This window comes from Leucoraja erinacea, chromosome 7 (assembly GCF_028641065.1).
Source record: "Leucoraja erinacea ecotype New England chromosome 7, Leri_hhj_1, whole genome shotgun sequence".
In the NCBI taxonomy this organism is placed as follows: Eukaryota; Metazoa; Chordata; class Chondrichthyes; order Rajiformes; family Rajidae; genus Leucoraja; species Leucoraja erinaceus.
This window is the reverse complement of record NC_073383.1, coordinates 20,386,196-20,398,635: the sequence shown is the minus strand read 5'-3', so window position 1 is coordinate 20,398,635 and position 12,440 is coordinate 20,386,196. Positions and strand designations below refer to the sequence as shown.

At 42.6% G+C, this 12,440-nt stretch overlaps 1 protein-coding gene across 2 annotated transcripts; it reads right to left on the bottom strand.

Annotated features, from left to right (window-relative positions):
• Window positions 1-3,001: 3,001 nt before the first annotated feature.
• prkra (protein kinase, interferon-inducible double stranded RNA dependent activator) lies at window positions 3,002-12,072 on the bottom strand. 2 transcript variants are annotated; one of them, XM_055637897.1, is made up of 8 exons: window positions 11,881-12,072; window positions 10,444-10,613; window positions 7,396-7,498; window positions 7,105-7,183; window positions 6,843-6,960; window positions 5,462-5,583; window positions 3,996-4,173; window positions 3,002-3,335 (listed from the first exon to the last, which is right to left on the bottom strand). In XM_055637897.1, exons 1-8 carry the CDS (start codon window positions 11,931-11,933, stop codon window positions 3,178-3,180), a joined length of 981 nt encoding a protein of 326 aa, XP_055493872.1. In that variant the 5' UTR covers window positions 11,934-12,072; the 3' UTR covers window positions 3,002-3,177. The 2 variants fall into 2 exon arrangements, with proteins under 2 accessions (XP_055493872.1, XP_055493871.1); XM_055637896.1 differs by having other exon boundaries at window positions 3,996-4,200; window positions 11,881-12,071.
• Window positions 12,073-12,440: the final 368 nt, after the last annotated feature.

Here is a 12,440-nt window from a genome sequence, read left to right as displayed (position 1 = left end):
GGAAATCTAGAGGGCTGCAGTTTGAATTTCTTTAAAATGTATTTCACTGGAGAGAAAAAATGATTGACCTTAAATCTCTTGTTTCATTGTCTTTAATGCTTTGCCTGCCAGCATTTTACCTCCCTACCTCAGAAAAGTGTTCCCATCGGTCATTTGTTCATGGAAACATTTCCCCCCCCCCTCAAATTTATTGGCATATTGCTCTGGAAATTCAAGCGCATGGTGACATATGTTGTGCTCCGGGCTTCTTTGCCCTATGGAACAGTGTTCAAACACAGGTTGGCTGCATCTCCAACACCTGCCTTCCAGTAGGCAAATGAAAGGACAACATTCCTTGGGCCTTTCAGCTCAGGTTGGAAGAAATACTTTTCCCAGTATCCTATTCCTACATGTCAGGTACGTAGAGACCGAGCTGTATGAGCCAAGCAAATGGAATGCTTCGGCATTTGAAAGTAAGAAATCAGATCCTGAGAGTACAGGACCCTATGTATTTATTGTAATGATTTAACAATCTTTCATTTGTGTCCAGCTTTTAATGTTTTTGAGGCATTCAAAATTACATTAACTGACTTTTTTTTCAGAGAGCAAGTTCCCTGCTGCATTTGTAACTCAGGCCATTTCGCGTGCAAAATAGGAACTGCGTGCCTCGATTTCGGGACCACCGTTTGTAAGCAAATTGAAAACTTTTACCAGTACATTCATCTTTACAGACTTCCTACAGAATTAACTCAGAGCAACTCAATGCAAACGATCTACAGATAAAGAATGTCACATTACTAGGCAATGGAAAACCTGAAAGCTGAGGATCAGGCTTTGAAAATAAATCAAAGCTTCCAAATGGTTTTCTTGAGTCACGTATAGAGTAAATACTGAAAACATTAATCATTTACATAATTACAAATTATTCTGTAGTCTTAACAATGATACGTATCACTAACAGCAATTGTTTAATACAAAAGGTTAGAAAACAAAATCACTCCACATTCCGTTCTCTAAGAATCAAACTGTGAACAGCCACCTAGGAGCGTTACAAGTCAAACGAGACAATTTACACAGGCCGAGGTGAGCTTTACTGTGGGTAGAAGTTGTAGAGGGCATCTGGTCATGATGGGGGGGGGGGGGGGGGATTTAAAGAATGTTAAGTCTGAAGAAGGGTCTTGACTGGAAACGTCATCCATCCACATACTCTAGAGATGCTGCCTGATCTGCTGAGTTACTTCAGCCCTTTATATCCTTTTAGGGAATGAGGGAAGATGTGTTACGCAAGGCTGCAAGACATGTCCAGCAGGTAAGGCTGTATTGATGCAGCGAGATAAGGACAATATTACAGATGGAAGACTTAGTGGTCATGGCTATGTCCCGACAAAGACGGAGAAAGTGAGATGCCTGAAGTTGCAGAATTCAGTGTTGTGGCTGAAGTGTTTCAACAGGCACAGATGGAAAATGAGTTGCTATTCCTCAAGGTAGACACAAAATGCTGGAGTAACTCAGCGGGTCAGGCAACATCTCTGGAGAGAAGGAATAGGTGACGTTTCGGGTCAAGACCCTTCTTCGGACTTGCTATTCCTCAAGTGTATGGTTGGCCTTGTTATCAGGGAATAGGCCACACAGGTCAGGATGGGATGTGGAATTACCATGACACACAATAGGGAGATCCAAGGCACCCCTGACTCAAATGTAGGTGCTCCACAAAGAAGACACCCAAGTGTTGTTTGGTTTCTCTGTCCCGTAAATCCATGTTGTGAGCAATGTCATGCAATTCACTCAATTAGAAGAAAGACAAGCGAAACACTGCTTCACGTGGAAGGACCTTTTGGACCTCCAGCTGGTGGTAAGGAAGAAAAAACAAAGGTAGTTGGAGGCTTTGGAGAGGATACATTAGAGGTTTACCACAACGCTGCCTGGATTAGAGGGTATTCGTTGTCAATAAAGGCTGGATTGTTTTCTCTGGAATGCCATAGGTTTAAAGGTATAAAACTGAGAGGCAATGTTAGGATAAACAGTCAGATTTCTCCCAGGGTGGAAATGTCAAAGCCTATATGGCATAGTTTTAAAGTGAGGGGCAAAGTTTAAAGATGATGTGTGGAGCAATTTTATTTTATTTACACATAATGGTGGGTGCCAGCTACTGGGGGTAGTGGTGGAAGCAGATACAATAGCAACATTGCAGAGGCATTTAAACAGGAACATGAACAGGCAAGGGATTATGAGATATGGACTATGTGGAGGCCGATGAGAGTGGCTGGATTTGTATCATATTCAGCACAGATGTAGTGGGCAGATTACTGTTCTATGTATGGAACCTTCCTTTGTGCCTGGGTGCTTGGGAACGTACTGCAAGGTCAGTCTTTTTTTTCATTTACTGGGTGAACAGGCAATGTCCAGGATTTTATTAAAGGATGTTGTGCCGAAGGTAATTGAGAAAAGTTTAAAAACTGTAGCATGAAAACTGTCACGGCTCTTAAAGCAAATATTGGTATATTCTTCCCCATTTTCAACCAAGCACAAATTAATTACCTTTAAAAACCCTGGAAAATGTTTATACATATTTCCAAGTATAAATTGAAAGTTCTATTTACAAAAATATCCTGATAGTGTAGATAACACATTGTTCAACAACTATTTAGGCCTCATGTTCATACATACCATTTTTAATCAAATCAGTTTTTCAGCTATATGCCATTTTTCTATAACTATTTTAAGTATCCTGATAACAACATAGTTCTCTTCAGTTCCCCATCTGAACTATGTTGCACAAGACACAGGGCTACATGGCAGGCTATAGTTAACTACAATTGACAACCTAATGTCTGTTTTGTGGCTTTTTAAAGTTCCAAATGTTTGATGGTTGAACAAATTAAACTAAATACACAAAGGAGTATTTGTGCATCTGATTATTTTATTTTTCAAAGAATAATCAGACCGTCATTCAATTTGGCTGTGCAGTAGAGCAAGGGTAGAAATTTAAAAATGAATTGCTCAAAACATTACTTCTATAAAGTACTTTGAAAAATCCTTTTATTATTTCAACGAATTAGACTTGATACCATTGAAACATTGCACGTGTGCGTACACACAACCAAACTAGAAGCCGAGATTCCTTCGTGTAACTTACAAAAATACTTCTCTTTAGAATTGGTTACTTATTTTAGACTTCTCTGTGGATATATTTTTCTCTTAATTTCGTCCAGCCATAATCTTCACGTACTGGAGTGCGTTGTGAGCAGCCTCGTTGTGGGCATTACCACGGGAAATCCCTGTACCATGGCACACAGTAACTGGGAGCGTTGAGAGTTCAGCCAAACACTGATATTGACCATTCACAGTTAGTTCATCTGATGGGGGGGGGGGGGGGGGGGGGGGGGGGGGGAGAGAAAAAAATCCCAAGTGAATCAGTCTAAATAATTTATCCAACCTTTATATAGTGGACATTTTCAATGACATTATACTGCTAGTTCTGTAATCACAGTCAAATTAAAATAATGGTACAAAACTCACACTAAAATAAAGAACATTACTTTTTTGGTACATACATTTTCAAAAAAATATTTTATTGGAAATGGATTAAAAAGGGGCACAGAGGAGTGGAAGCTGTAGAAATGGATGTAATTGCCACGTTTAAATGACATATTTGATCAGGTATATATAGAGAGGTTTAGAGGGCTATCGACAAAATGCAGGCAAATGGTTCAAGTCCAGAATGTCCCTAAGTGTAGGTCAAAGGGCTTGTGTCCATACAGTATAAATCTGCATAAATACATAAATGTAGCTATGAAAATACAGTTGGGATATATAACATTTAGCCAACGTTTGAAGATGGAGATGACAGTCATTGTGCAGATAATGTACATCTTTTCAAAGCAATATTAGCACCTAAACGCAGTGGTCAATCTAAAATTTTAGAAATAACGCTCATCACAATTGCTCTCGTTATTCCACTTATAATGCTTGTAAGCAAATAAACAATGACAAGAGCTCCTGTTTAATATACATACCTATATCAAGGTAGGTGACATCAAATCCTTGTTCTTCCACCACTTCCCCCAACATCTGGGTGTAGTCGGTGTTGGGAATGCTGAGTGGGCTTCTCTTCAGTTGGTTAATTTTTTCTCCAGGTGACCTCCTTACAAGGTCCCAGGTGCCCCTTGACCCGTTCCATTCATTTCCTGATTTCTGAGCACAATCATGCTTGAGGTTTGACTATTTGACATTTAATAGGGTTAGCTGATTAGACTCGAGAGCAAAATTAAAGTGAAACATTTAGAATATAAAATTGTTTAATTCAATTTAGATTATTTTAGTCTGAATGCGTTGGTAAGAATGTGAAATGAATTTCCATCAGGTTAAAATAAATAAGGATTTAGTCTTTAAAGGCTGGGAGAAAGGGACTAAGTTACGTGGATTGATTTCAATGGAAAAGTTTGGATAAATACAATAATGTATCATTTGGAACAGTGGCTGATTTCAGAAACAGGTCATCTTATTTCTGTGAATTTATAAAAAAAATCAGTTTATCTCCCTAGAGATGAGAAAAGACCTGATAGCTTCCAAAAGACATACTCAAAAGCCTGTAGCCATCTAATTTAATTAGCATGGTTATTTTGGGCACCATGAACATTTACTAGGGAAAATATGGAACTACACGACTTATGATTGAGTAGTAAAAATGAGCTAAATTGAAGACAAGTAGTTCTTTCTAGGGTTTGTACCAATGTTTGAATGTAAACTCAAGGAAGATACAATTAAAATTTAAAGGCTCATGGTATTAGAAGCTGTCTGTTTCTCTTTATGCTAAAAGTCCCTTCAGATACAAGACAAACAAGACTGGAATATGGAGCAAACAACCAAATGCTGGAGAAACTAGGCATGTTAAATATCTTCTTGAATCCACAGATGATGCTTGACCCACCAAGTTCCATCAACGATTTTGTTTTTGTCCCTTCAAGCTCCTTGCTTGAGATGATGATGTCGAAATGCTTGTGAATTCAGTTTGGAGAATTGCAACCATATCTTGTCAGATGACTACAAACTGCTGTTTTGTTTCAATAAAACTGTGTTATTTTGGTACTCTCAGGAATGTACCATGCGCTTCAAGAATTGAGCGATTGAGCGAGTCAGGCAGTAGCAACGATCAACTATCCCTATACCTGCACCACTGCTACTGCCTGACCTGCAGAGTTTCTCAAATGGTATGTTCCTTTGTTCCAGATTTAAGCATCTGCAATTTCTTGTCTCCATTTAACAACTGTTTATCCAACACTACTATTGTATTGATACTTAATTTTAAAGTGAATTTAAATGTTTATTCAATCAGCAGCATTGCACACTAGGGAGTGAGAGAACAAGAGGTCCCAGTGGGGAGATTGCAAGCACCATTTTGCCAGCCAGATGACCCTTTGGGATTTCCTAATGGCTGCTTAGTGGACATTGGCTCATTGCATCTCTCAAAATTTACTCTTACCAAAGAAACGCCTTCAGTTTTAAATTCTTCTCCCCCATTCCAGCCTGTAGGAATATTCTGTAGCTTGGCAATCATCTTTGTTGCAGCTGCCCTTTTTGCTAATTTCTTTGAAGTACCAAAACCTGCAAAGTAATTCTGCTACTCAAGTTAAGCAGTTTAAAAAAAATCTAAGTACACAGAAATTGAAAAGGCTTAAACTTTTATTGCATATGAAAATTATTTATTTATCTAGTTTACTTTAAATACTGCCTTTTATGTTGAAAATCAAGTTGTGAAAAGAGCCCAAAAAATTAAAGGAAAATGGAATATTCAAATTAGTAGAGAGGTGGGGAGTCTGTTTCCTCATTATCCCCTTGCCCCAAACAGTCTTGGATAAAATCCCTCCTCCTTAGATTGTGCATAATCCCGACTAATTAATATATGATTGGGCATGCCATCATCTAATATTTTGCAGGAGTTTGAATCCCAATTTATATTTGAGGCATATGTAGAGAGCAAGGACAGGCAAAATCTATGCATAAGGTGGCAATGGAAAGACTGAAGATCAGTTAACTCTTTCAAATAGAAATCTAACTACGTATGAAATGTACTCGTAGCTCATTATGAACCCATCACAAAATACTCGCGATTAATGTGGCTATTTCAAATCATTAACTCCATATTGTAATCTAACTAAATACGGGTAATTCTGCAATACCGTGATCATTACGTTCCTGAGAATTTTTTTGCGTTTTTGAGAAACTGTGTTTATATAAAAAATGTATTATACAAAATCACATTATAACATCAATCTTGTCAAGAGGGAAAAGGGAGTTAGCTTTAGACATGCAATTTAAAAAAAAAATCCCCACCCCCTCCACATTTTCAAAAATAAAGATCACTTTAAAGGCTATGTTTATTTTTTTTACATTGTTTAACAGAATATCATTGCACACGTGTCAATAGAAGTGTTGACTTGTCAATTTCTATAACTATCTGGCGTGAAACTGACAGATTACGTTCTTGAGAGAGACAATGGTGTATGATGGCTGCAGGGAAGATTACAGGGAAAGTTTTTTTCCCCCTCCAAGACAGCTTTTTTTCTGCTTGTCAATTTTAAAAGTAACCTTTATAAGTGGTTCGCAATCGAAATCGCACTATAACCAATATGGCCCATGTAATAAAATACCATTCCCAGTTCAATCATATCCAATTTGCTTTAAGGAAACATACATTATCAGCCGAACTACCTGTAAACAATGTTAAATGTCATAAAATAATGGTTTTGCACCAATCGTTTACATACTGCAAAAGATAAACTTTAAAGGCATGCTATCCTACACTAAAAGTCATGTAAAAATATCACATGTAATTGGAAAGAAGATTCTGCCGAGGTTCCTACCTGTTTCTTCAAATGTTTCTACCTTGCAAACGATTGCAAACTCTCTCTTGTGAGGAGGCCCCAATTCTTCAGCAATGCTGTAATCTGGAAGTCTCCACCCTTTCTGTACCACCAGTTCCTAGTAAACTATATGTTAGCAATTGATCCACACAAATCTATAAAAAGCCCTAAGCACCTGTTATTATAATGAATTATAGAGATAAAAAATACAACTGCAAATTGAATAAAAGTAAAACAAGAAGAGGTCTATCCTCTGACTCACCTGAAGGGCACCAATGGGGTTGGGAGGATTTTGAGCTTGCTTCAGGGAAGTAATGGGTTCTGGATCTTGTAAAGCGTAGCTGGAAAGAGTGTAACATGTGTATTGCATAAAACATCCAGTCCAGGAACATAATTACTGTACTTCATTTTTAACATGTTGATCTCTTGTACTGTTAAGAGCAAAAACACTTCAATGAATAGAAATCAAGCTGCGTTTACAGCATGTTGCTAAATAGGTGTAAAGGTCATGCAAATTAAATATATAAGTTTATGAAATTAGCATCCTTCTCACCTTATACCATCGTATATTGTGTCCTGTGGACTTCCTCCGTTCAGAATATTAAGAACCGCTGCTGCTGCTTTGTGTTTTGCAGCCTTCTTGCTCTGACCCTGGCCTACAACCAAGGAAATCCCAATTATATCCTTTCTATGCACTTTTGATTCTACACATTAGACTGAACTCATACTAAAATTATACACCAATGCAACATTGAGTCATTGCTACATTCAGCTTTATGCAAAGGATGCAGATCCCATAAATCATTATTTAAACTTTTGGAACAATTTTGTGGTGATTGTGCACTGATCTATAGTTCATCCATTGATCTCTTAAATATCTAAAGAACTTCTCCGGGTGCTCTGGTTTCCTCCCACACCACAATGACGTGCAGGTTTGTAGGTAATTGGCTTCTGCAGATTGCCCCTAGTGTGTAGGATAGTGTTAGTGTACGGGGTGATCGCTGGTCGGCACGGACTCGGTGGGCCAAAAAGCCTGTTTCCACATAGTAACTCTAAAGACCAACTTTTCCAAAACACTCTGCATCCGAGTTCTCCATGTATTGCTTTAAGATTTGGTCAATCCAAGGTGCCAGACCTGTCAGAATTGAGGAAATTACTTTTGCTTCTCTGCAACAGTTTCTTCTAGTCAAATTCAATAGCCCTACCAGAAGTGCAGCATGTTAATTTTGCACAGGATCATTGGGCTGTTTGTGCCCGTACTCAGAAATCAATATTAGTTCCTGCTTAGGTGCCAGATCTGAAGAATCCGGCAGTAAACATGGTTACGTGGAGCCACAAGTGGCTGGAATCATGAATACCACAAGTGTGCTGGAGGAACACAGAGGGACAGACAACTTCTGAGGAGGTAAACAACGTGCTGGAGTTACACAGTGGGTCAGGCAGCATCTCTAGAGAACATGGATAGGTGACAGTATGGGGGAGGGGGCAGAATGAGGAGAGAGAAAGCCAGAAGGAAGGAGGTGCAGGACAAACAGGTAATAGGTGAGATGGGGACGGGGGTAGATAGGTAGAGGGTTGGCCCAAGGCATCATCTGTCCTGAAACATCAATGGACAGGTGATGTTTCAGGTTGGGAACCTGCAGGTTGATTTAGGTAGAGGGTGGTAAACCTGGCAAGTGATAGGTGGATACAGGGGGGTTATTGGCAGATGGGTAAGTGGCAAAGGCTGGAGGTGAAAAGGAGACAAAAGGGTGTTAGATATGGAGAGGGGTGAAATGTAAAGACACGGGGAGGGATATAGGGTTGGAAGAGAGAGAAGCTTGTGGGCAACAGCTGGAGGGAGAGGAGGAGCAATTTATAGACATGGATGTTGGTTGATCATGGTTATACCATGGGAAAGGGGGAGATGCAGCGAGACCTGGGTGTCATGGTACACCAGTCATTGAAGGTAGGCATGCAGGTGCAGCAGGCAGTAAAGAAAGCGAATGGTACGTTAGCTTTCATTGCAAAAGGATTTGAGTATAGGAGCAGAGAGGTTCTACTGCAGTTGTACAGGGTCTTGGTGAGACCACACCTGGAGTATTGCGTACAGTTTTGGTCTCCAAATCTGAGGAAGGACATTATTGCCATAGAGGGAGTGCAGAGACGGTTCACCAGACTGATTCCTGGGATGTCAGGACGTCTTATGAAGAAAGACTGGATAGACTTGGTTTATACTCTCTAGAATTTAGAAGATTGAGAGGGGATCTTATAGAAACTTACAAAATTCTTAAGGGGTTGGACAGACTAGATGCAGGAAGATTGTTCCCGATGTTAGGGAAGTCCAGGACAAGGGGTCACAGCTTAAGGATAAAGGGGAAATCCTTTAAAACCGAGATGAGAAGAACCTTTTTCACGCAGAGAGTGGTGAATCTCTGGAACTCTCTGCCACAGAGGGTAGTTGAGGTCAGTTCATTGGCTATATTTAAGAGGGAGTTAGATGTGGCCCTTGTGGCTAAGGGGATCAGGGGGTATGGAGAGAAGGCAGGTACGGGATACTGAGTTGGATGATCAGCCATGATCATATTGAATGGCGGTGCAGGCTCGAAGGGCCGAATGGCCTACTCCTGCACCTAATTTCTATGTTTCTATACAAAGCTGTAGGCAGATTTGGAGCTTCCTCCATTGTTCAGGCATTCCAAACTTCTGTCAAGTGAATGGAGAAGCTGTTAAACAGAAAGCTATCATCTTTCCTCTTACTTACTATCAATATGCATCACCTCATACTTCTCCCATGTTAAACTTTCCCATTGCACAAGGATATTATATTGCAAGGTAGAGCACACAAATAGGATTCTGTTGAGTTCTAGTTCAGTGCCTATGAAAACACTGGACAATGTTTGAACACTATAGCAACTCAATCACAAATATGCAGATATAAGGACTGCAGATGCTAGTTTACAAAAAGAGATTGAAAGCTGGAGAAACTCAGTAGGCCAGGCAGCATCCTTGGCGAACATCGATAGGTGACTGACGGGTCCCCACGGGGTGGGAGATTGCAACCTTCACGTGGTCCGCCCTGTTTCGACTAATGCAATCAACTCAACGTGCACAAACGGAAGATCAAATAGAACAAGTTGTCCAACAACTTTAGGCTGTGCACGCCACATGAAAGAAGAAGGATCCCCACCTGAAATGTCACCTACATTCTCCAGAGATGCTGCCTGTCCCACTGAGTTACTCCAGATTCTTCACAGTTGTTATCAGGCAACTGAACCGTCCTCTCACCAACTGGAGAGTGGTCCTGACCTCCCATTTACTTCATTGAAGACCCACAAACTATCTTTAATCAGACTTTTATCTTGGACTAAATGCTATTCCCTTTACCTGTACTGTGGACAGCTTGATTGTAATCACGTATAGTCTTTTCGCTGACTAGATAGTACGCGACAAAAAGTTTTCCCTGTAACTCAACACATGACACAATAATAAACTAAACAGCATTGTGTGTCTTTTTTTTTCAAAATCAGAAAGATGCACACAAGTAATGACTGATTTTGGTCAATTTTCTTTTCACATACAAGGAGAATTAGCAGCATGAAGTAAAGCAACAGTTACTGACCTTTGCAGCTCACTTCTCCCACTGTTGCTCTGAAGGTGAAGCTGGGCAGGTGAGCTTGACCCTCGGAATTCACAAGCTCATACTGAGGCGTTTTGCCATTCTTTGTGCAGTATTCTTGCAGCAAGCTGATCGGGGTCTTCCCAGGATTTGCTACAATCACCTGTTCCAAACTGAGAAGGGAATGTTTTAAACAATGTGAAAGGTGGACGAAACAATAAATCAATATTAAAGCTAGTAAATATTAAAATTTGCTTTCGGAGCATGCAAAGCCAGGATTGACGTAGTAACATTCAGACAACTCATCCCGTGAAACAGAATTAAAACTACCAGCACAAGAGATGAAGACTAGATATTAAAACATTAAACACCAAATTGCAAAAATGCAGTTACTGTACAAGATAAACAAACATTAACAAGGTGTCAAATTGAAGTCATAATTTTATTGAAGTCAGTGTTGGCACACAGGCAGCAATGCATCGCTCCAGGGGAGGTAGTGTGGGGCACACGGGTAGCAATGCATCGCTCCAGGGGGTGGTACAGCAATGCATAGCTGCAGGGGAGGTGGTACAACGAAGTATCGTTCCAGCGGAGGTGGCACATCGCTCTATGGGGGGAGTGGTACAATGATGCATCGCTCTATGGGGGGGGGGGGGGGGTACAATGATGCATCGCTCTATGGGGGGGGACAACAACGCATCGCTCTGGGGGGGGGGGTACAATGCATGGCTGCAGTGGAGGGGGTACAATGATGCATCGCTCTATGGGGGAGTGGTACAATGATGCATCGCTCTATGGGGGGGTACAATGATGCATCGCTCTATGGGGGGATACAATGATGCATGGCTGCAGGGGGGGGTACAACGATGCATCGCTCTATGGGGGGGTACAATGGGGCTGGGGGGGGGGTACAACGATGCATGGCTGCAGGGGGGGGTACAACAATGCATGGCTGCAGTGGGGGCACAACGATGCATGGCTGCGGGGGGGGGGGGCAGGGGGGTACAACAATGCAATGGCTGCAGTGGGGGGCACAACGATGCATGGCTGCAGGGGGGTGCAAACGATGCATGGCTGCAGGGGGGGTGCAACGATGCATGGCTGCAGGGAGGGTACAACGATGTATCGCTCTAAGGGGGGGTACAACGATGCATGGCTGCAGGGGGGGTGCACAACGATGCATGGCTGCAGCGGGGGTACAACGATACATGGCTGCAGGGGGGGGGGTACAACGATGTATCGCTGGGGGGGTACAACGGGGGCTGCAGGGGAGGGGTACAATGATGCATGGCTGCAGGAGGTACAACCATACTTGGGCAGGGGGGGGGGGGGTACAACGATGCATGGCTGCTATGGGGGGGGGGGGGGGGGGGTACAACGTGCATGGCTGTAGGGGAAGCAGCGCGGAACACTCGCTCCCGGATGAGCGCAGCCACTTACCCGGTGCATCCAGAGCTCCTTTTGGACGCGGCTGTAAACCTCTCCTCAGACATGCTGCTTCCCAGCGGTAGGATTGTAGCCGCGCGGAAAAGGTGCTCTGTGTCCCCGGGTTTGGAGCGATCCCCTCGCCGGCGCCCTCGGCCTCGGCCCAGTCCGTCTGCTTCCGGCGGAAAGGAAGGAGCGGGGAGGGGCCACCGCGGCGGCGCATGCGCCGAGCTCCGACTGAGGGTGGCTGCGCGGGGGCTGATGGGAAGCTTACAGCCATGGTGACGTGAAGCTGCCGTGGTGACGTGTGCCATGGTGACGTAAGGCCATGGTGACGTGAGGCCAGTGACGTGAGGCCGCCGTGGTGACGTGTGCCATGGTGACGTAAGGCCATGGTGACGTGAGGCTATGGTGACGTGATGCCGTGGTGACGTGATGCCGTGGTGACGTGATGCCGTGGTGACGTGATGCCGTGGTGACGTGATGCCGTGGTGACGTGATGCCGTGGTGACGTGATGCCGTGGTGACGTGATGCCGTGGTGACGTGATGCCGTGGTGACGTGGTGCCGTGGTGA

Bases quoted from the DNA above. Each gene is read 5' to 3' on its own strand.
- prkra (XM_055637896.1), bottom strand. From the start codon at position 11,933: ATGTCTGAGGAGAGGTTTACAGCCGCGTCCAAAAGGAGCTCTGGATGC. The intron at 7,184-7,395 runs GTGAGAAGGATG...CACTCTTTCCAG, and splicing joins ACAATATACGATGGTATAAG to CTACGCTTTACAAGATCCAG. The intron at 3,336-3,995 runs GTATGTATATTA...CCCCCCCATCAG, and splicing joins TGTCACCTACCTTGATATAG to ATGAACTAACTGTGAATGGT.